The sequence below is a fragment of the Cataglyphis hispanica genome, chromosome 17 (assembly GCF_021464435.1).
Source record: "Cataglyphis hispanica isolate Lineage 1 chromosome 17, ULB_Chis1_1.0, whole genome shotgun sequence".
NCBI classification, from domain to species: Eukaryota; Metazoa; Arthropoda; class Insecta; order Hymenoptera; family Formicidae; genus Cataglyphis; species Cataglyphis hispanica.
The window spans coordinates 3,549,162-3,572,925 of record NC_065970.1 but is presented as its reverse complement, the minus strand read 5'-3'; the positions used below and the strand labels follow the sequence as shown (position 1 = coordinate 3,572,925).

Below are 23,764 nucleotides of genomic sequence, written 5' to 3'. Positions count from 1 at the left end.
ATTAATATACTTACAATAACGAGATTCGATTATACATTTCCGGGCAGCTCATTGCGTTTTAATTAACCGGTTAATTCGATTGGTCTCCACCGTCTAAAATTTATTTTTTATATTAATTTGCGATATATCGCGGATATATAGTGGATCGTAGCTTTGTTCTAAAGATAATAGTATATTGTATTTTATGAATTGACGCACAATGAATTCGGCGCACATCCTTTTCAATGTAACGCGATACATTGTTTACAAACGCCGTGACCTTGTCATTTACGTTGCGATGCTCGAGCGAGCGTGTCGTCTATTTCGTCGTTTCTGAAAACGCGATATATTAAATATTTTCTGTATTATTAGTAATATATATATATTTCGCAAGAATATATATATAAGATTATATATATAAGATTATATATTATATATTATAAATATATATTATATATATATATAAGATATATATAAGAATATTATATATAAGAATTATATATATTTATTAATATACTAACTTACAATAACGAGAGTCCATTGTATATTTCCGGGCAGGTCAAGTTTTAATTAGCCGATTAATTCGATTTGTCTCCACCATCTTAAATTTATTTTTTATATTAATTTGCGATATATCGCGGATATATAGTGAATCGTAGTTGTGTTCTAAAGATAATAACAGTATCTTCCTCACCTTATTTTTTTATGTCAATGTTGTAAAATGTGCGTCACGTATGACTAACGTCGTGCTGATTATTGTATTCTAGTACGCGCATACGTAAATAATTATAAATTTTCGCGAGTGATTACGTTAATGCTGTGAAAAACAAGAAAGGAGGAGCAAATTCTCGAGGAAATATCGGACAGAACAACCGTTGGGGGTAAATACATTTTATAATTTATTTAATTCCTTATTTATATTTTTTATTTAACTTATTATTTATATTACCTTCAAAATTAATTGCGTCTATTTTCGCGGGAATAATCTATGCCGAATATACACTTAAATTAAATCTGAAAGTTTTTCGGGATTGTGTGGATATTTTGAAAAATAGCGTGAAAAATGTACGTGAAAAAAAAATTTGTCGATTAAAATAAAATATAATAACTAACAATAAATAATTGTAAATCCATATAAATGAGGATATTTCAAAACTTGGAAATTAAAGCTCGTGAAAATTGTCGTGTCATTTTTGTTTTGTATATAACCGCGATTAAGCGTAATGACTGTACACGTAAACAATATCGTTATGAAATTTAAACAAAATAATTTGTGGTTTATAGATTATTTGATAAACTTACCCATTTAAAAATATTCGGAACTTGATATAATTGTTGCATGATATTGTACATATATATCTGCGCATACGATAGAATTCTTTCTTCACACTTTCAAAATTTCTTTCTGCACCTTCGATATTACATGCTTACATATAGATGATGCACTGATGGAATTATAACATTTTTGCATATTACTTATACGCATAATAAGACTATTAATAATTTTCTTGGCACTTCTTGCATATCATACGATTATTTGCAAACAATATTTATTAAATCATAACCTCAAATCGTAATTCAGACGATAAAAGAAATGATAAATAATCGTAATAGAATTGTAACTATATAGCGATATTAGCACAGTATTAATTATGCGATGGATTAATTTTATTTCTTCGATATTCGTTCGAATTTTTAATCGTGATAAGATCTGTATCGCAGACGTTTAAACATCACAAGTGATCAGAAAGAACCGCGCGCGACAAACACAAACGACTTTAACGACTAAACTTGTCAACTTCCGATTCCGTTAGGGCGCTGTGGTCCGATTTCGAGCATGGACTATGCGAATCAAATATGGCTGTCACAAAAAGTGCATTAATCAATCGAAAAAGTGCATCATTTGGCATTAGTTTCTCTTAAACGCGACACGTTCTGTATCGTCGCGTTTAATAGGAACTATCATTTACGATGCATTTTGTGACAGTTGTATTTGATTGAAATTTTGAAATCGGACGACAATGTCTTTTCATTATCGAAAGTTGAGATGTTCACGAGGGAATTTCTGTACGCATTTACAATGTGTCGAATGATTATTCGTGGCATTGGAACATTTGTGGTTCGAATAAATCGAGCATTATGAAAATCGAAGGAATCAGAGTTGATTGTTCTGTTATTATGTAATGCTGCGGTAATTATATTATTATTATAATTATATTACGGTAAAACATTACAGTTGTAAGAATCGGTTTTGTCTCATATTACATATCTGTCACAATTTTGAATTAGAAAAAATAATAAATATTGTTCCCCAAAATAAGAAAAATAAATAATGTCCTAAAATGAGCAGACAATATTTTATAAATATTGCATTTTTAATATTTATTTTTTAATATTTATTGTTGATTAATTGTACGTTGTACAATTGATTGTAAAAATAATACTAATTTACTTAATGTTTAATTATTAATTCTTTATTTAACATGAAATATTTGTTTAAAATATCAATTAATATATATCAATATATGTTTAATATAAATAACATTTTTTAGTGATTAAAAGGAAATTTAATCCATTATTTTAATGTTTATAAAAAATGTTTTCCAAAAATTTTTAAGAACATTTTCAAAAATATTGTCTATTTATTGAGATAATTTAATTTATTATTATAGTAATGCAATTTTAATGCATTCCGCGTGACGCAGCTTTTAAAAAAGCATTTTATTAAAACGCATTTTTTCAATAAAATAATAAATTGAAAAATTATAAAACAATAATAATAATATAATAATAATAATAATAATAATAATAAGTGAATAATAAATTGTAAAAATTCGCTTTTTTATTTTTCTTAAATTATATACATTTTATATCTGTCTAGTTACTAAAAAAAATTGGCACGCTTTTGGTTTCGCGCTTTTTTTTCTTGTTATAAAAAAAAATAGAAAAAAAAAGTATATCACAATTTTACATCTCTAATATGTGAAACTCTGAATATATAATATTAAAGAAGAATAAATAATGTTTTCATTAGCTATATGTATTTTTTTATTTAAATTAAATATTATTAACAGTCATGGATCTATGAATATCTAGACATGAACATGTATAAATCAAGTACGCTATATTGTGCACAACTTCGTGCGTAAACGCATTTCCGGCGTCAGATATATCTGCGCAGTCTAAATTCCGGTTCAACAACGTGTTGTCGATGTTGTTATTCAAGAAAATCGATGTCGATCGGGTTTTTTTTATTGATCTCCGTCTAAAAATGGAATAACGAAAATAATATAAGACTGTGGAATACGATTAATGAGATAAACTATATCGTTCGATTGTGACAAGTGTTTTACTGATCGGTACTTGCTTCATCGACACGAGATTGTTTATCTCCTCTCGCTTTAAATAAAATTCGGTTATCGATTTGCTTATCTCTCATCCCGTCTATCTCCGAGGTAAGGACGAAAATCTGGGTAATTAGGGACTCGCGAATAATTTACGTGTCATTGTTTATCGTCGGTTTCGTTTTCCTCCTATAAATATGCATCGTGTCCGTTTGAATGATCTCGCGGCAAAATTATGGAGAAGATCCAACGCGCTGACGATCCATCGGAGATCGATCGCCGGTCGAAAGACATTTGTTTACGGATTTGAGATCGCGATAGCCCGAAAAAATGGATTGCCGATCGTGGCACTGGAATCGACGATTATCACTCACGGCATGCCGTACCCTGATAATTTAAACACCGCGCTTAAAGTCGAAGACGCGGTCAGGAAGCAAGTTCGTATAGCATACTTTGAATTTTTTTTTCTTTTTTTTCTTTTTCTTTTTTATTTTTTTTCAATCTAATTTAATTATAAAAGCAAATATCCAAATTTATATAAAAATTTATAAACACAATTACATATTCTTTTTATATTAGCAATAGATATTTTTGTTTTCATTTAATTTAATATTAATAAAGTTTTGTCACAACATTTATTTTTTACAATTTGTTCTAGAGTTTTAATACTTTTCTCAATTTATTTGTTCAAAAAATATAAAATCAATATTTCGTTGACAAAAGTTGATGAAAGATTTATTGGTAGAATTATCTAATATTGGATATATTACGAATTATATATGCTGATGCGACTGTAAAAATTTATAATCCAAGCAACAATGTTGGCAAATTTTTATTTCAGGGTGCTGTACCTGCAACAATAGGAATCATAGATGGAAAGGTACATGTTGGCTTAAACAACGAACAGTTGGAGATTCTATCTAAAGCAGACTCTGCAAAAACTATGAAATGTTCACGCAGGGATATCTGTTTCATTGCATCGCATGGATTAAATGGCGGTACAACTGTCAGTGCTACAATGTTGATTGCGCACACAGCAGATATTCCAATAATGGCAACAGGTGGTATTGGTGGAGTTCATAGAGGAGCTGAGATAACTTTTGACATAAGTACAGATTTGATTGAACTTGGACGTACACCAGTAGCAGTTGTCTGCTCTGGTGTTAAATCTATCTTGGATATTAGCAAGACCTTGGAATATTTGGTAAGTATGTAAATACTTTTATTTCCATATATAATACTTATTAATATGTTCACTACTTTATTTCCAGAAATTGACATAAAAATGTGGCTTTTATGCTCGTAGGAAACTCAAGGAATACCAGTGATAAAAATTGGCAAAACACCAGAATTTCCAGCTTTTTATTGTTCTGAGACGTTGGATAAAATAAAAGCGCCATATAGAGTTTCCAATGCTAAGAAAGCAGCTGATATTGTGGAGACGCAAAGAGCACTGGGCATTAATACAGGGATATTATTTGCAGTGTCGATCCCTGACAAATACACATTAAAGCCTGATATTGTAGATTCTGCTATATCTGAAGCTTTAGAAAGAGCCAATGCCATGAATATAATGGGCAAGCAAGTGACACCATTTCTTCTGAACGAACTCAACAATATTACACGGGGTCAGTCTCTTGAAGCAAGTAAGTGAAGTTAATAGATTGCAACATGAGAAATATAGTTCTTAAAATATTATTCTTACGCACATTTAAAACACGCGTTTTTTCAACAATTTTGCAGATATAGCTCTTATAGAAAATAATGCCAAGATCGCGGCTGAGATTGCCGTGAATCTCTGCGAAAAATCTCGGACGTCTTGTGTAGAACTTGCACCGGTACGATCGATAATATCGAAGCAAAAACCGGTAAGTTTAGAAGAAAAAATAAAATTAATTTTAAACGAAACTTAAGACATGATGAAAAATTATTTACCAACGTGCCTTATCAAAGCGTATCGTATTCAAGGCTAAGGCTAATGTTAAATATATGATTTCACTATCTCTACTGATAACAATACTTGAAGTATACTTATACTGAGACATCTTATTCCAGGTAGTGATTGGCGGGGCGATCTTGGACACTGTCGTGCAAGTAAAGGAATCGAAAATAAACGTAAGTCAAAAACTTCACAATCAAAATTATACTAAATAACCAATTTCTTATATTCATATTACATAATATAGTTATAGAACAGTAACAGTATTTATATACAATTACCACCATATTCTTATTTTTCTTTTTATGTACATTTAATAATATCAAATAAGGGGATTTCTCGCGTATTTATATATAGAATAGGGGAGGAGTATGGTGTATATTAACAAACGCTTTATAGAATAGCAAACCTATGAGATACGGCCGTTGCAATAATTGGCGGCATATCTCTATGACTTAAATACAGACGCAAGCTTGTTGATACGATATTATGAAAGGTTCATCAACGTAAACGCGCTATTGAGCTCGATTGTAACACTACATGTAATTATTTAGTATTTGTCCTTTCTTCACTAACACAGTCTTCTCACAGATACACTTTGTTTCGCATCGTCGTCTTTATACAATATTAAAATAATCAAAGCCTTTAAATGTGCATACTTCCAATATCACTCTACAGTTACTCTATGAAATGTCTCATTTATGGCATTACACGCGCAAACAGAAACTGATCGATTCGTCAAGAAGTTTGTAGTTGAGTGACTTTTATACAAACGTATTTCCAAATCAAAAAAATCAATCATTTAATATATATATATATCGTTTATTATAATGTGTAGATTTGTATGTCAGAGAATAGCATTATTAATATTAAAAAAGATGAAAGATGTGCAAATTTGTTTCTATTTTTTTTTTCGCCTAAAGAAGATAGTATTTTCGTAGACTATCGTTTCTCATTGATTGATTCGTCGATTTGAAATCCGACGTGCAATGCCATAAACGACTAATTATTCGACCATACCTAGTTGTTTCAGATATAATAAATTGGATCTTAAGCAGGCACTATTCAAAGCTCCCTGTCATGTTCACTTTTCTTCAATTTATATATTACATTTAGATACCAATCCGTATTACAAATCAAAACGTTCGTTTGAACTTTGAAGTCTTTCTTGCAGTGTGATTGTAACATGAAGATACATCGCTCGAGTAAAATATAACCACTTAAAATCTTTCGCTTCTTTTTTCTTTTTCTTTTTTTTTGTAGTAGATAATACATTAATATGAGAACCGAAGCGAATTTAAATATTTTTTTTTTTTGTATGTGATTCAAAGTATGATATAAGTTTCGTACATTTTTTTTCGAACGTATTTTTCATTTGACTAATTAATTAAAAAAAAGATTAATCTATCTCTTGTATATAACATCTTTATATACATTCAGTGGCAGAGGCTGTGTGTCTGCGAGGTGTAAGCTTTTTGACGTTATTATTAGCTTATTACATTCAACGATAATTCGATGGTCTGATTAAGAAAGAATGATCGGACTTGTGCATTGTCAATAAACACTGAAAAGATATCGAAGGGATCGACTTTACATCTTATCGCGACAACGCGCAATATTTCACATTGCTAATAGTGGCCTAAGAATGTTCAGATAATCTTTCGTGATTAATAATTACCCTGTTGTCCAGACTAGTGTAATTATACTTGGAGATGTGTGAAACATCAGATTTCACGATACACATAAATCCAACTGCGACAGATAGATTAACGTAAAGTGTCCCGTTCATTAGCATGACAGAGACGCGCGCATGACTTCGAACAGTTAACAGATAATGTCTCGGTTTTTCCTTAAGCAGACGATCGACACGTAGTATTATTTCTATTATATGTCGATATATACAATCTGTCTACTCTTTCTCTCTATATATATATATCCCTTATCATTACATCTCCAGTAGATATATAACCCTAAGATTCCTTTAAGCCTAACTAGGAAGCCAATTATTTCGATTTAGTATCCTAAATTTTTATCGATTATAAGATGGATCTCCATTATTGAGGCAAAAGAGCTGATGAGGCATGCAAAGAGAAACAAATTCGAAAGATGAAAATGAAATAATATCTGCGTTCTACGTTTTTATTTTAGCTCAATAATGATGGTCGAATTACGAAGAACAAATCAGTACAAGCTACTTGCATGACGCGTATTTTTTAAATGTATATATGTAAAAGCAATTAGGAATTGTTTAATCGTCGCTTACATATTGGAAATATTTCTTTTTCTTTCTCTCTCTTGTTCTCTTTTACTATTATATCATTAACGAAGAAAATAAACGAACTTTCCTTGTTTAAGGTTTATCCAAATAGATATACATCCATTTTATCGGTAATGGGGGAGGAGAATCAATTTGGCAGTATATCATAATATTCTCTCGTAATTATCCTTAAAGGTCTAAGAAAGGTAAAGAATTATAGAACTTCACGAGTATAGTCGCGTGGTTCAATAATTCATCAGGCGGCAACGTTCCCGAGAAGCGCAGTTACCTTGTCTAGACAGATACACAGGTTGTCTTTATTATTAAAGAGAAACGAATGCGTATAAAAAGTTTCAAGTTTCTTTTTGAACAACAAAAGCTATTAACAAGTCTTGAATCGCAAGTTTTTCTTTTGGAATTTGGACAACATCGATTAGCGTTGGTTATTATTTTTAATAATTAAATTGTTTCCTTTTTGAACATTGTGTTAATGTAATATTTATTAATATAATACTTACTGACAAAGACATCGCAAATTGAAAAGATATTTCAAAAATATTTGAAAGATTGGGAGAGATCTTTTAAACATTTTTGAGACATAAAATAGAAAGAAAGAAAATGGAACTGTATGCTCTCTATAGAGATAATGCGTTTATATCCTAGATACAAAAGATATATCAAGATATATCAGATTTGGGAGATACCCAATTACTAACTCAAAGTTTTTAATTAACTCGCAGAATTGTCAACCCGAGGACAACGAAATGTAAATACGGAACAAAAACCTCATGTACTATTTACAAATGATGATAATTACTCTCCCGATTATGATATACTACCAGCATGATTTGTATGACTTAATATCGCATGAGAAACGACACGATAAACGATATCCGGTACATTGATGAGATGATCAATGATGTGTTTTACTCGGATGGGAAGCGTAAGATAATTTTCACGATTAAAAATAATTCTACAAAAGTAGTTACGCCGACCGCGAGGACGGAAGGACATGCATATAAGGTATATACTTGCGAAGAGAGTTCAGGGCAGTTGATGAGCAACCCGCGATATAATGCACACAAATATAGCGAAAGCTTACATAGGAAAAGTAGGAATATAAAAGTCAGAAGACTAAGGAAAATAGTCTCTAACGGTCATTTAAAATTAGTATGTATCTACTCTTTATAACTCTCGACGTCGACGATGGCAAAATTAGCATATGACTGCGAGAATACGAACCATAAATAGAACTGTTCTTCGACTGTCTTTCACGCGGGGTGAGCCACTCGTTTAAGGAATCATAGGGCAACGTGCCGAATCAGCCTCATTCTTTTCGATGGCATAAAATCGATCGAATTTCATTTTTGCGCGATCTTCGTAAATTCAAACTTCCCTTCGCGAGTTTCGCCTTACAAAACGGAGATATTCTTACTACTGTATATACGTTTTGATTTGGTCTTTCATTAATGTATAATTCCATCGTGATATCGATTCGTGAATGCTCTTGGTCTCTCATGTGTTTCAGCGTTCAACGTCAACGTCTGTCGCCACGGTCTTTCTTAGTGTTACTATGTTAAGCGCACACTACCGCGAATCGGCAGACTTAAAGGTAAAAGGGGACAAGCTATAAGAGACAAGTTATGCAGTGGTTGTCAACCCTTTCACTCTCGCCGATCTAATCGACACAATGATGACGACAGCGTTTCCTCCACCGTCTGTTGGACTCGCGCCAGCCAGTAGCTCGCTGTATGTTTTACTTTCTCTTAAGAAAGAAACTAAACCGCCTGAGAGAGTATGTGTATATACGTTGTTGTTCTATTTATATAGCGCTATGTCGGCATGCCGCCTATTGCTCCTGTATAGGAAACGATTCGAGGTGTTTAGCCACCATCTCCATAGTCAGGTACGCTTACTCTGACTGCTCGTTACCGTTACGCCTGTTCCCGGACTGGCGCCGTTTGATAGCAGCAATCTGCGATTAAACTCACGCATCTCGTAGTTGTTGTTGCCGTTGCTCTTTTCGCGGCCGCCAGTCGTGCAATTGTTGTGGTTGTTGGCCGAAGTAGGTGTCGATTCTTCCAGTATCAGCGCGCAATGGCTGTTGGTGTCGCTGTCGGCGCCGCCATCCTGTAGATTGTTCGCCAGCAAGGGATGCCGGCCGGTATTGCATTCGTCTGACTGCAGCAACAGTGATGCGTTGCCTGGAAACAAGACGATGTTTATTTCCCGAATTAGAGAATAGGCTCTATAGTCTCTTTCATTGTTGTCTCTTTCTTTTCTCTTCTTCTTGTGTTAGATATATGTACTTGGCACGAAATGCTACTGTCTCTGCCAAGTACATATATACTGATTAAGATTGCCATTAATATTCTGCTTCTACTTTGTTATAGATAGCAGATGCTACTTGGATACCTAGATATTCGAAGTTGCGGATTTTTTAATTTACACAACATAGGGATTCCATTTCAACAACTTGGCTAAGAATTAGAATCTAAATAATGAATCACTAACTTCATTAATCTGACTCGTCGATGTCAAGCGACTCTGCGATCTTACAGGATTTTTGCAGGTGAGAATTACATTAAATCGAAACTTACCGGAAGGTATGACCGCGTTAGGCAGCGTTGTGCGTCTAGCGATACTGCCGTTATTGGCGGTTTCCGGCAGCACTTGGCAGAAGGGCGGTTGTGCAAATGGCGTAGCCGGCGGCGGCGGTTCCCTCAGCAAACGTATCTTCTGTATCATCTCCCGTATCTCGTAGCGTAATATTCCGAGGAAGCAGAGCTTGGCGAATGCGATCACGCAAAAACCTAGGACGAACAGCAGATCCGCTGTTTTTCTAAGCCAGCGTACAAGCGACTCCTCGCAACCGCGTCCGTACGGACTCTGACAGGGCTCACTCGCATTCAGACTTGGTTCGCAACAAGTTTGCGGCCAGCGGGAATTTGAGAAATCCTTGGGTCCAGTTACTCCGCAACACTCAAACTCTCGTTGAAGTCGGTCCCACTGCTCGCTGAATCGCGGTTCCTTACCGTAATCTACCTGTGAACGCCAATGAGAAATTATATTAAGACTCACAATCACTCAAATTGAGAAGCGAAAATTCTTGCAATCATTACACATCAAGATAAGTTATTTTTTCTGCATGCCATCACTTGTTTTTGATAATATAGATTGATTAAATAAAAATCAAAAACTTTTAAGTTGTTTTTTATTAGTAAATGAATAATAAACAAATCCAATTAATTATTGTATAATTGAATTTACGTTTATATTATTTTGCACAGGGAAATTAGACTTGATGTATATGATGCAAAAAAAAATTTGGAATTTTTCGTTTCTAATATTTTAATAAGCCAATACGCTTGAAACGAGAGTCAAGAATCTTATTAAATCAAGGATAGAAATTGAGATGACACCTGCAAACGCAGTCTGAGCGTGGGCCTGAGATCGGTGCGCATCTTTTCGAAACGGAAAATCCAAGCGACGCCTACTACGGCGTCGCCGAACAGCAGTACCAGCAGCAGTATCCAGTAGAAGTGAAGCAGCCGGGCACTGAGCCGTCTGGCGGCGATGCAGCCGAGCAATTGCACCAAGCCTAACTGTGCCGCCAATGCCAGATAGCCGTAGAGTGCGGTGGGATCGTAGACGCGAGGTACACCTGGCACCACGTACCGGCGTGGGTCGCCGGTGAATAAGAGAGTCTGCGACACCGCGGCGGCGAAGCCAACCGCGCTACCGAGCAACACCAGGTTACAGGCGTAAATCCAGAGACGGTAATATCGCATTGCGACGTCCTGACCACCGCCGGCGAGTCGTTGGGACGTCACCGACGACGGCGCCTCGTCGGCGACGCAATCGTGGCTGCTGCTCCTCCGGGCGTCGCCCCTCTTGAAGACGTTGTTATTATTGTTGATATTATTATTGTTGTTATTATTATTATTATTGTTATTGTTGTTATTTGTAGTAGTCGTGGTGTTGGTATCGGTCGAGTGCCGATGCTCCTCACGATCGTCTAGCAGAAAGAGAAAGGGCGGTTTCGCGCTGCAGTCCTTCGTCGCTGTCTTTTGGCTGTGCGTCGACTGCGGGGTGACTGAACGTTGCAGCAGCATCACCGTCATACTATCGTGCCACCCTGGTGTGCGTGTCCTCGTCGTAAGGATTGTACCCCCGCGAATATGGGGGTTTGAGAGGGAGAGACGGGGCTAGCGCGTTGCACCGTTAGCGGTGGCCGCCGCCGCGGTACTTACGACGTTAGGGAGGAAGAGGAGAAAGAGGAGAAGGAGGAGGCCGATCCTCTACTTGAAACTGGCGCGAATCACGCGATGCACGTCGTGCTGCATCGCCGCACCGAAAGGCCGTTGGTGGGAACGTTCATGATTCCCCTCGTGTCACGCGCACTTTAAATCGTTGTGTACGTTAAGCGCCGTCTTTGGACGTCTTCCGGTAACCGTGGACGATCTTCCTGCGGACACATGGAAAACCCATTAAAACATGCGAAAGAAATGCAGATTTTCAAATAGATATTCTCAGGTCTATCTTTTATTATTCTATCATCCAATAATTGAATAATTGAATTTTCAATCGTTGTATCAGAAATCTAAAATTTTCAGATCTTTGATTTTTGATCCTGGATCCTCCGCACCGTCGTACTTCTCTCTCCCTCCACTTTAACAGGGACGCATGAAACGTGGAATTTAATATTCAACGTGCGTGCATTCGAGTCGAAGCCAGAGGTGGGAGAAGGATAGCGTGTGCCTCAGCGGATTGTATTTCTTTCTGACAGTTGTAGCGTGCGATAGGCGATTCTATTTATCGATTTTCCACCGTCTAGCTCTATGTAGCTCTTCTGAGGAGGGACAGAGATAAATCGCGCGAGATAGAGAGAGGATATGCGTCTGAGTGAGTATGTATTGGCACAAAGAATCGAGCGATAAAGAAACCAGAAAGAGTAACATCCGATAGTTGTGAAAAAAGATGTGCGATTACAAAAAGACAGAGATTTTTAGAGAAGCATAATTTACGATATACTGACTAAGAAAATATACGAAAGAGATAAAGAAAATATACGAAACAGAAAATGAAGAAAGTTACTGTTTTCGAACATGTAAATATAACAGATCTCGAGAACGCGAGAGAAGAAGATGTAGAACGAGAAGAAAACTATATCGATATAACGACGTATAAGCAATATCGTCTCTTCGTCAGGATCGCACTACAGCAATAGAGGAGCTTGATTCGGCCAAAGCGATGCGCCAAAGCGTGCTCCCGTTTCCATGCATCGGCACTCGCATTGCATGCAGGCCGCTATTACGAGTATATGCCAGTGATGCATTGTAATGAAAACACGGAAGAGCGAGAGAGCAGTAAGGGCCCCATCGATCGAAACCCTGCGCGCGCTCTACACCGCTACACGACCACAAAGGAGGAACATATATAGAAGAGAGCGAGCGAGAGAAAGAGAGAGAGAGAGACATGGAGAGCGCGTGTTACCTTCTTTTCGTTAACGAAGGAACGATTCCTAGCGTCTCGGGCGAGCAGTCAACGTCCTGACCGGCGTCCAGTACTGCCTACTTTACATAATTCCGCCGGAGGAAAAAAAGGAGAAGAGAGTCACGCGCGGATCGATGTCGCACGCGATGCCGCGTGCGATCTTTTCTCGATGCCGGATGCCGGAGCGAGGGACGAAGCTACTCCACCGCCTTCTACAGGGATGAGCGGACGGATAGACGGACGAGCGTGATAAAAAAAGATTATCGGATAGACTTTAATTAGATATTGATACGAGTGACATATTCCCGAAGAAAAAGAAGCGCGAAAAGCTAGATAGAAAAAGACGAGAAGAAACGCGCGCGGGCGCGCGCGCGCACGGACACACACAAGGAAAAGGGTAGGAGGAGGGCGAGGATAGAGAGAGGGTTAGAAGGTGGTAATGGATAGGTAGGGAGGGAACGTGGCGTTATGCAATCTTTCTCCCGACCTTCCCGAAGGAATTTATCGTCGCTAGCAACGCTTTGTCCTATTTCCGCCGCAAGTATCAGTTACGCCGTCACTCGAATTCGTCCTTCAACTTTGGCAATCGCATAATCGAGCCGATTATTATGCTGGTTCGTTACATGGATCGCATCGTCAAGGATGCGCGCATCCTTGAATGCGAGCACGCTTTGAATCACTCTCTCCGAGAGATGCATCCTTGCATTTCAAGGTTCTTCACGCGAAACTGCAATGATCGCGGTCCTTCACTGGAAGTTCAACTTGCAAAGAAATAAAGAGAAGGGCACATTACGAACAAACATTCCCGCGGTGTAAAGGAATGATACCATTTATGCTAACCATCCCGGTTTATAAAATCCATTAGATACCTCTGCATAAGATTCTTCGAGCTGAAAGGCACGCACGATGTTAAAGAGGAGAGCCTTTCTACAAGAAGCTCAGTGTCTTTATGATCTTTGTCTTCGACAAAAATTTTTGCCTAGGCAAAATTCTTTCTTCAGAGGAGATTCTTGTCATCAAAGAAAGTCCTTTTCTTCGTTAGGAAGTCTTTTCATCCGAGAGCTAATAAATGATCTGATTTCTCCTATATGTGCAGATAGCACATAAAACACTCGAAAAGAATCTCAAATCTTCACGTTTTATTATTGACCTCGGATTGCGCCTTCTACGACGCAAATTCGCACATAGCTAATCGGCACCTACATGCACGCGGATCGCTGCGCGATAGTTCGCGAATCGTTACGACCGGGTGTCGTCGATCAGGTCGACCGTACGGCGGTCGGGGCGTACACGAGGAACGTAATCGTCGTCTTCGTCGTCTTCGTTTTCGTGTAGTTCGTAGCGCTACTTCCACGGGCATCGCCACGAAAGTCCTCGGCAACGTCGTCCACGTCGTTCATGCCAGTCACCCTCTTTTCCTCGTCATGCGTCCTCTCGTACTCGCAACACCTTTCACCACCAGCGTCTCGACGACGTCTTCGTTTCTCGACTTTTTTTTTTCTACCGGCGTTGATAGTATCCTTGTCGCGTCGTCCTCTCCGTTCTGATCACCGTCCTCCTGATCGCAGTCGACACTTGACAAGGCCGCCGCCAGCCGTAGCGCATGTCGCTTGTACGACGCTTCGATGCGCTGACACTCACTGCCACGAATCACGCAGAGTCGAGAGCTTGTCCGCGAGCGTCGCGACGCCGCGGCTACGATGCTCGACGTTTCTCGTCCGGCGCATGAGACAATATTATGCGTTACAAGAGGACGCACGCGACTCTTCCCTCCCTCTATCTATCTATCTATATCTATCTATCTATCTATCTATCTATCTATCTATCTATTTATTTACTTACCCACCCACCTAACTAACTAGCTAGCTATCTATATCATATACTCTTTCTATCTTCTATCTATCTCGTCAACACGGCGCCGAGGATATGCGAACCGGAAGATAGTCGAGGACAGCGCCCGAGATAGGCAACCGGACTGGCGACAAATGATGGCGTGGGACTCGAAAAGGCGCCGTCGTTCGAGAAATAAATAGAGGAAAGATACGAAGGGAAAGTCAGCAAGGGCGGACAATCGCTCTTAGGAAAAGCGAGCTCTACTTCGGTCTATGATTGCTCTTCGTAGATCAGCGCAATAAATTATTATTCTACGTTATTATTACAAAAAGGAGTCAATGAAACTTGCTTATTCATAAAATGAATATAGAATCATCTTCAAGGAATATAGTATGTTTGATCGATGAGGCTTTTGTTTGCGAGGGGTGCGCGGATCTTCAACTACAGCGTTGAGTATATAGAAATAGAGTTGAGTAGAAGAGAGAGAGATACGAATGTCCGGCTGTATATTACTACCGGACGTGATAGAACTGCGAAATAGAAAGAGAAAGAAAAAGAATGAAAAAAAATATATGCATCACACAGTTATACACAGTTGTTGTATAGAAGAATGGGGTAAAGAGAGCGGAAGTGTAAACACAGCTTAGATACCACAGAGGAGATAGGTCTTTGTAGGTCTTTGCATTGTCTGTCTCAAGTGCTCTCAACTACGTAACACCCCGAAGCAAATCCTCGACGTGTAATTAAATCATTACAGACCAGAGGAATGCGCCTCTTTTCAAATTCAACTATGTTTTTTTAAAGAGATGTTCTTTTCAAAGATGATCTTATTTACTATTTTTATCTTTTTTACCATAAAAAATATGACTCCAGGGTGAAAAATTAATTTCTAATCGAATCAATTCTGAATGATTCTGAAGAAATTGATTATTTTCAGTACGATGGCAGAACACACGTTGGACAAAGCAGACGCAGTTGCGGTGGAGTTGCTCGAAACGTTGCCGATGCTCTAATCAAGCTTGGTTTGGAGAACACACGGCTGATATCCGTCGTTGGTAATGACGAACATGGAAAGGTCATTCTTGAGAGTTTAGGAACCGGCGGCAAAACTGTAAAACGGATGTCGGACGTCAATACCGCGAGGTACGAATAATAATCTTGTCACATCTTGCTACTTGTTTAACGAGTAATCGGCGATAGAAAATTGTCTAACAGGTCTGCTAATATTACAGATTCACGGTGATAGTGGACATCAATGGTGAATGTCATTTTTGCGTCAGCGAAATGGAATCCTTCACCGCAATCGCCCCGGAATTGATAAGAGAGTGTCAATCGCATCTCGAAGAAGCTAGTCTTATCGTTCTCGACGGAAACCCTGGATTGGATACCATGCGCTGCGTGCTCGACATCGCGTCGCAGGCGAACGTCCCAGGTGAGTGAAAATTTCTGCAATAATTTACCGCCACTTTATTTACGAAAACGAATATTTTCTCTCTTTATTTATTATTATCTTACATATCTATAAAATTGTTATATAATTTCAACTCTTTTGTACACAAAAGTATTATATATAATATTTTTTAAAAATACGTATATGTATAAAAAAATTGTAAGATAAAAAAATTTATCTTATATGTGAGTATAACAATGGACGGATATTACGCATAAGAGCGAATTAGTTTAAGAGAATTGAACACAAAGTAGTTAGATTGAAAAAGACGAGAATGCACACGCTTATCTTTTACCAAACTTTTAAAAAAGTTTACCTAAAAACATTTTTTTTTTTTTTAATTTTAATTGGCCAGATTGAAATTATAGTTATATTATAATTATTTATGAATTAAATATATTTTTTAAAAGATAAGTCTCGCGCTCTTGTTAAGTTTAACAGTGATAAAAACTTTGTGCAAAAACTTTCTGTCAAATACGGTTTAATATTATATATATCCGCTTCGTGGCAGACTATGATGAGACTGAGGATTCGGTTGCATTTGCATTACCAGATTGCGAGATTCTTTGCGCAATTTGTAACCAGTCCGCGCATCTAGATATAAAAAGAATGCAGCAAATATATGCAACATGAATGATACAACCGCAAGACCATACGACCACGACAAATGATTGTAATTTGGATACATTAACCAATCCCGACGCCAACATTGCCCACCGAATATGGCTACTGCCAAGAAGAGAAGCACACCTGAAATAAAAAACATTCAAATTAACGTCATCAAAATAAAGATCTTTTTTTTAGTTTTAAAGTTATAGCTCATTTACCGGCAATTGCGTCGCATATGAACGCGACAGATGACAGAATCCATTCGTAATGCAGGACAAATCTCAACGGCCAACGTATCCAGATTAGGCTTATCACAAAGAAAGCAAAGAAAGAAAGTAATAAAGCCAGTGTGACAAACGCTTGTACAATCATGAGCCACACTGGCAGCAGCCACTCTCTTATAACATAATATTCTTGTGAAAAGATGTGATGGCAGCCATCAAATTGCTTGTCAAACTGGTAATAGGGATAACGAAATTGTTCAAAACAATATTCCCAGAGTCCCATGTGTTTAAAATTGCTGAATGTCTCCTCATATGATTCTATCCAATACGGGCTGAAAATTGTTGGAAAGATCAATAATGCTTTACAATTTTACATGTGCAACAAGAAATAATTGTAACAAGAAGCAGCTTGAAAAATACTATTTCATTTTCAGAAAGAAAAATAATTTCATGTACCTTATAAAAGCCATCATTAAGAGGAGTAATGATACAAAGGTGAGCCCTCCGCCAAAAACAACGGCGTCTATTAACGAAAGCAAAAGCATACAATTAGTACAGGATTCTTAATTGATGCTTCATCAATTTAAGCTTAATCAATTACTCACTAGAAGCCCTGTGATATTCTTGTTTATCCACCGACATGGTCTCTTGGCTCTTGGCTCACGGAGACGTGAAGTCGATCGATTCAAATTATTTGGTCATTGACAATTATTGTTTTCGTTTCGTTGCTCCTCTCGTATAGAAACACTTGCCACACCTTGTATTGCGCCATTGCTGCCAACTTTACTACGATGTTAGTGCATCTTACCAACAGATGATAGTATGGTCGCCTCAACTTATATATGTGAGAATTATTTATAAATTTTTTATATAAAAATTTTATACATATATACACAAATTTGCAGCCTTATAATCAAAAGATATAATTTAATCGAATTTAATGTATACAGATTAAAGTAAAATTTGTGGGATACACATAAAAATGTTTTGAATTCAAAATTTTATTTGACAAAGGACGGAGTATAAAATTTATTTGAATATTTCTAATTGATTTCGTTATTAAAAAAGTCTAGATTTTCATCAGATATGAATTCGCGTTAGAGAATGTAAATTTACATTGTGCGATACATTTTATGCTTAATGATGATATAAATATATATAGAAACAATATACAGGATGTTTTATAAGTGGCCTGAAAAGTTAATCAAAAAAAAAATAACAAGGTAACTGTAGTATTCACAGAATAGATAAAAAAATTTTTTAGATATAGTCTATGATCGGTTAAATTTTAAAATACTTATACTTCAATACTAAAATATTGTTACTTGCAGTAAAAAAAATTGCACAGAAATTTTTTTTATATTATTCAGTTTTTCAAAAGCTTTTGCTACTATAGTATTTTGAGGTAGGAGTTATAAAACATCCTATACATATATATATTAACGATAACATTATCATACAATACTTCATCTTATATATGTAATATAAAGATAGATATAAAATATCATACAAAAATATTAAACTTACATATTATTTTAAACTTAAATTAAAATGTAAATTTGCTTTTGTACATTCTACAGAAAGAGATTCTTCTACGATGGTTTTGCACTTTGTGGACGGAATGATTAATTAGAGTTTTAGTATAATATTTATGCGCAATTCTCATGAACACATTATTGAACAATTGTCATATCATTCATTTAAGCGAGATTCGAGTTGAAACCGCGTTTGAGATTCTTTCAGATAATCTCGTTTTTTTCGTTGTATATTCGCCTCTACCAGGAATAAGCCGCTCGCTATTAACATCAGTACGCTACCTATGACGCCTAGAGCGAAGGACCATCCTAAATAATTATTAACGTGTCCAGGCATCCAGCCATCTGCGTTACCAAGACAGGCAAATATAATGACTGCTATGCCACCGCTGAGACCACTGGCTAGTAGCACAAAACCAATAGTAGTTATCAGCTCGATATATTTCTTCCGTTCTGGATCGCAGCAAAGAGTATAAAATAATATCAGACCAAACGATATTAGACCCAGTAGAAAGCATATTGTGAAGAAAACTTGAGTGGCTACCATAAATGCTGTAACAAAAAGATTTTGACATTGTCAACATATTCCAATTCAATGATTTTAAGGACAAAATTAAGCTTGATGTATGTACACTGTCATCCTTTCAAACAGCAAGTTTCTCAGTGATTTTAAGGACAAAATTTTGTGCACAATGTTAAGAGTTATCATTGGTTACAAATTTGTCTAATTATTTTTTAGATGTTTCTGCGACTTCCATCTTTCCATCTTTCTTTGGGAAGAAAAGAATGAAAAACTTACGACGCACTTAAAAGGAATGACATGGTGTCTTTGAATAAGCAAATTGCATCTTAAAGATACTTACGAGGCAATAAGAAGCCACGAATATCGGAGTAGCCGGCGGTAAACGGATCATAGACCCATCTGCAGCCGACGAAAAATCGTCGGGGCGCGTCAGATTCCTGAGGATTTGGCAGCGACCTGAAGCAATGCCGCCAGAGACCGAGTCGATCGAACTTGGCGCCGATAATCCGCGGGTCGCTGACCAACCACGCGGGCGTGCCAAATGCGACGCACACGCATATGAAGGCGACCAGGAACACGCCGACGCCGACGTTGCCGGACAGGCTCCTCTTCTTCATGTCGCCGCTCCCTATGTGTTCTCTTGCGTGGGAATCGCCGATTTCCAACGAAACGCCCGCCCGACAACTGGACGCGCAAGACTATAGTCTTCTCATGAAATGCTATCCCACCTGACAATCCCACGGCACTAATAAACCACACCCAGGCATCCTGTGTTATTGGCTGAGCGAGCGCTTAAACCTAACCGAACCTGTAAGATCTCACCTCGAACCACGCGCGAATATCCCACGAGTAGAGAGAGCGTAAACGTGACGAATTAGGTATATATGTGTGTGTATACAGGATCGTCTAGAACAGGTGACAATAGAAGAAAAAAAATTCTCTCTTGCTTCTCCCCGCCCCTCAGCGGATAGAACTTCTTTGGTGGTACAATAAGACGTAGAATGGAAAAAGAAAGCATTCATTCTTAAGGAATGCATAAACAAGTTCTTGGATGGAGACCCTTTTTAAAATTCATGATCTATAGCAATTTGTGCCGGTCTTACGTCGGTCTTATACGGTCCTGATCTGTCAAGGTACATCATGTGTCACATTTTATTTACGTACGTGTTTCTCTATCCTTACGATCGCATTCCAACCTTGGTCCTGTAGGACGTAAGCGAACCGCGAATAAATGCGTTTCTCAATCTAAATCATCGCTCTAAGAGGCGCTTTTTTTCTTCTAAAAACATGACTCTCGCACCCTTTAATTATATATACTCGTTACACTTTTTTTTTCTCATTTTTCTCCTCGCGTATAAAGTATTCATTCAGATAGGAAGTACTATGGCCTGTAATTGATCGCTTGAAAATTACAGTCGTACGACACGAATCATCGCTGAATGAGATTCCTCGAAGGAACCGGATGCGTCACTTATATCGTTATACAATGAAATCTTGATGCGTGATTTATAATGACGCATTCGCGGATTGCGACGACTAATATATAATGCGAAAAATTCAACGCGGTCGATTAAATAGAATTTTTAAATTAGGCCAACAACTTGCGGATATACTTTTCGATATATCGCATGCATGCGAGAGATCCGTATCTCATAATTAACAATGAACACGAATTCATGAGAACAAAGTGGGTCACTATGTATAAAGGGGTTTGCTTAATTGATTTAATTCGCATTCGAGAATTATTACATGCAATTTAAATATCCAGGTAACAAGACGGTAGAGATTAGAAAAAATCGTTTTATTATTTATTTCTATAAATATAGTATACAAATAAAATAGATTTATTCCTTATAACATTCACATAATCTATTAAACTTATATACATGTACAAAAATTAGTCTCTACAAATATTTTCAGAATAATAAGACTATATATAATGGACGGATTATTTTAGATATGTCTTGTATAATATATCTCGCGTATATAATAGCATTAAAGTGCATATTGCTTTTTTTTATACAGAGAACATTTTGTACACAATTTTAATGTAATGATAATATCAGAATAGCTCTGTATTCTACATTGTCTATTTTTTTTATATATAAAATATGTTATATCTTATATATGTGATATATCTGCAAATTCAATATGTCATGTTACGAAGTACAGATATAACAATATAATTATATGAGTCTTTAAAGATTTATCTGAATTTGCATTTAACATGGCAAAAAAATATTGTTATATTTTGTGTTAAATTAATTAGTTTGTAAATATGTGCTAGATGGTTGTATGTGTTTTCTGTTCTTCGTTCAATATTCGCTCCTGCTTTTTTCTGTGCCTACGACCTTCAATTAGGAATAGAATACCAGCTGCTATCAGGGTAAAGCTACCCACGACAGCTAAGGCATAAGACCAACCTATGTCATTGTGCTCCCAATTGGGCATCCAATCTCGTCCATCGCCTCTGGCGCCAAATATAATCACTGCTATAACACCGCACACTCCAGCTAAAGCTAAATTACCACCAGTTGTCCATAAAAGAAGCTGATACTTGTCATGATGACGAGAGCAACAGGTGTACATAATGGTCAGAAAACTTCCTATTAGCAATAAAGTCAGGCATAGTGTGAAGAAGAACTGCGTAGCAACAAAAAAGTCAGGCAAGAGTATATCGTGTATGATGTAATATTCTTCCTCGAAGACCCACCAACAGCCATAGAATCTAGTGTCGTAGAGATGACGTGGATCCTGGAAGCCTTGGAAACACACTTGCCAGAGACCTGCAAAGATCGGCATAATTTTTTGATCTGTTATTTCGCCACCAATTAGATGTTTCATCTTTTTGAAGATCAACAGAAATTATCAAAAATAAATAGATAAATGATTTATTTTGTTCTAGACATAATTTTCTTTTTGTATAATTTTTGTATAACCATATCTAATTTCTTCATATTACTTATGATAATTAATTATAATAATGCATATAATCTTACCGATCTTGACAAATTGCGGATTATCTAACTTGCCATCGGTCTCCAGCCAATTGGGTGTGGTGAATGCGATCACCACCAGAATGAACGCCACCGCTGTGCACACCACGGCGGCTTTACCAGTCCTCGTCTTCCCCATCACTTACGATCGTCACTCACGATGATATACTAAAGAATGAATAAGCGAAAAAAATATAACTTCTCCAATCACCAAATGCAACGTATTGTTGTCACTTATTCACTTGGGACGCCAACATCCAACTTCTTATTTAGCTAAGTGCACGAACACTAGAGAGCGTTGTATGTCCCACACCGTTCCCTTTCAAATTTCGAGTTTTTTTTATCTTGCCTTGAAACTTTCTTTTATGTTAATTCGAAATATTAACGTAAAAAAATTAAAATACTTTTTTCGATTCTCTTTCTCTCTCTCTTCGTGGAATTAGTATATATATTTTTTTTATCCAGAATTGATATTCGAAAAAAATTAATGCAAGAACAAAAGATTCAAATAATTTTAATAATTTTTTTTCTGTTACAGTCTGGTATGAACCTACGGATATTCAAACGGCAGGAAAAATATTCGAAGCTGGATCGCAATGGAGAAATGTATTACATTTCATCTCACCCAATAAGAACGAGTTGAAAGTCATAAGCGAATACTTTAATATTCCTGTTCCTGAACACATGGATCTAGTGGCTGTAAAAAGTATAGCTGAACAATTGCTTGAATATATTCCAATTGTTATAACTACTTTAGGATCGCAAGGAGTATTGGTTTGTTTTTTGATTCTTAAACATTTATTTTGTGAATGAACTATCTAATTAAAGACGATATTTCAACAATTTATCTATTTTTTATAGGTAACACGCAAAGCTTTGCAAGATGAGCCCTTTTACAACAAAAATGGAGAACTGATTGCCAATTCCTCAATTGCATCTCGATTGTATCCTGCTTTAGATAGTATAGAAAAGTGTAGTGAAATTCTCAGTGTAAGCGGCTGTGGAGATTGCCTTACGGCTGGAATAATTTATGGAATTCATAAGAATCTAGATGAAACCAATTGCATTTCTATAGCTTTAAAAGCTGCTGCACTTTCATTAAGATCTTTTGACACAGTTCCAAGGACACTTACAATGCTCTCTAGTAGCAAAGAATCTTAATTGATAACATTTGTTTTTATAATCATAAATTCTTAATTAAACTATTACAATACATTAGCATTTAAGGCTTTAATCGTATTTTTATACTCGCTATTATGTAAGCAAGATTTTACTATATTTTTATACTCGCTACTATGTGAATAAGATTCTATTGCTACTATAGTATAAATTGCTGTTTTATATTAATTAGATGCGCAACGAATTAAACATGATATTTGTAAAATCAATATGGATATCTTTCTTCTTGACATGTCATCTGTCGACACGTTATTAAATACGTTTTTATTAATAGTCATTATTTGATGAAGATGATTAATAATTATTTTCTACAATTATAAAAAATGTCCGAATCAAATTACAAATGTAAAATAAACACGCAAGGTATGTAAAATAAAACATGCGACGCCGTATTCTCAAA

The 23,764-nt window shown here is 36.5% G+C and overlaps 5 protein-coding genes across 11 annotated transcripts; 1 reads left to right on the top strand and 4 right to left on the bottom strand.

Annotated features, from left to right (window-relative positions):
- The first annotated feature begins 715 nt into the window (after positions 1-715).
- LOC126855867 (uncharacterized) lies at positions 716-23,756 on the top strand. Of its 4 annotated transcripts, none has more exons than XM_050603905.1 (9): positions 716-860; positions 4,165-4,527; positions 4,630-4,969; positions 5,067-5,191; positions 5,379-5,438; positions 15,786-15,991; positions 16,081-16,280; positions 22,724-22,959; positions 23,047-23,756. In XM_050603905.1, the coding sequence occupies exons 2-9, from the start codon at positions 4,267-4,269 to the stop codon at positions 23,344-23,346; spliced, it is 1,728 nt and encodes a 575-aa protein (XP_050459862.1). In that variant the 5' UTR covers positions 716-860; positions 4,165-4,266; the 3' UTR covers positions 23,347-23,756. The 4 variants fall into 4 exon arrangements, with proteins under 4 accessions (XP_050459862.1, XP_050459864.1, XP_050459861.1 ...); XM_050603907.1 differs by lacking the exon at positions 716-860 and adding an exon at positions 2,027-2,170; XM_050603904.1 differs by lacking the exon at positions 716-860 and adding an exon at positions 3,101-3,760.
- LOC126855875 (uncharacterized) lies at positions 6,497-15,778 on the bottom strand. Of its 4 annotated transcripts, XM_050603931.1 has the most exons (5): positions 13,503-13,520; positions 13,016-13,224; positions 10,942-11,987; positions 10,120-10,564; positions 6,497-9,723 (listed from the first exon to the last, which is right to left on the bottom strand). In XM_050603931.1, exons 3-5 carry the CDS (start codon positions 11,641-11,643, stop codon positions 9,422-9,424), a joined length of 1,449 nt encoding a protein of 482 aa, XP_050459888.1. In that variant the 5' UTR covers positions 11,644-11,987; positions 13,016-13,224; positions 13,503-13,520; the 3' UTR covers positions 6,497-9,421. The 4 variants fall into 4 exon arrangements, with proteins under 4 accessions (XP_050459888.1, XP_050459886.1, XP_050459885.1 ...); XM_050603929.1 differs by lacking the exons at positions 13,016-13,224; positions 13,503-13,520 and adding an exon at positions 13,856-15,778; XM_050603928.1 differs by lacking the exons at positions 13,016-13,224; positions 13,503-13,520 and adding an exon at positions 13,885-15,778.
- Positions 16,315-17,915, bottom strand: LOC126855885 (uncharacterized). The gene is made up of 4 exons (XM_050603948.1): positions 17,737-17,915; positions 17,588-17,654; positions 17,126-17,463; positions 16,315-17,048 (listed from the first exon to the last, which is right to left on the bottom strand). Exons 1-4 carry the CDS (start codon positions 17,771-17,773, stop codon positions 16,786-16,788), a joined length of 705 nt encoding a protein of 234 aa, XP_050459905.1. The 5' UTR covers positions 17,774-17,915; the 3' UTR covers positions 16,315-16,785.
- Positions 18,117-20,312, bottom strand: LOC126855887 (uncharacterized). The gene is made up of 2 exons (XM_050603950.1): positions 19,530-20,312; positions 18,117-19,218 (listed from the first exon to the last, which is right to left on the bottom strand). Exons 1-2 carry the CDS (start codon positions 19,804-19,806, stop codon positions 18,824-18,826), a joined length of 672 nt encoding a protein of 223 aa, XP_050459907.1. The 5' UTR covers positions 19,807-20,312; the 3' UTR covers positions 18,117-18,823.
- Positions 20,981-22,655, bottom strand: LOC126855888 (uncharacterized). The gene is made up of 2 exons (XM_050603951.1): positions 22,189-22,655; positions 20,981-21,975 (listed from the first exon to the last, which is right to left on the bottom strand). Exons 1-2 carry the CDS (start codon positions 22,322-22,324, stop codon positions 21,473-21,475), a joined length of 639 nt encoding a protein of 212 aa, XP_050459908.1. The 5' UTR covers positions 22,325-22,655; the 3' UTR covers positions 20,981-21,472.
- Positions 23,757-23,764: the final 8 nt, after the last annotated feature.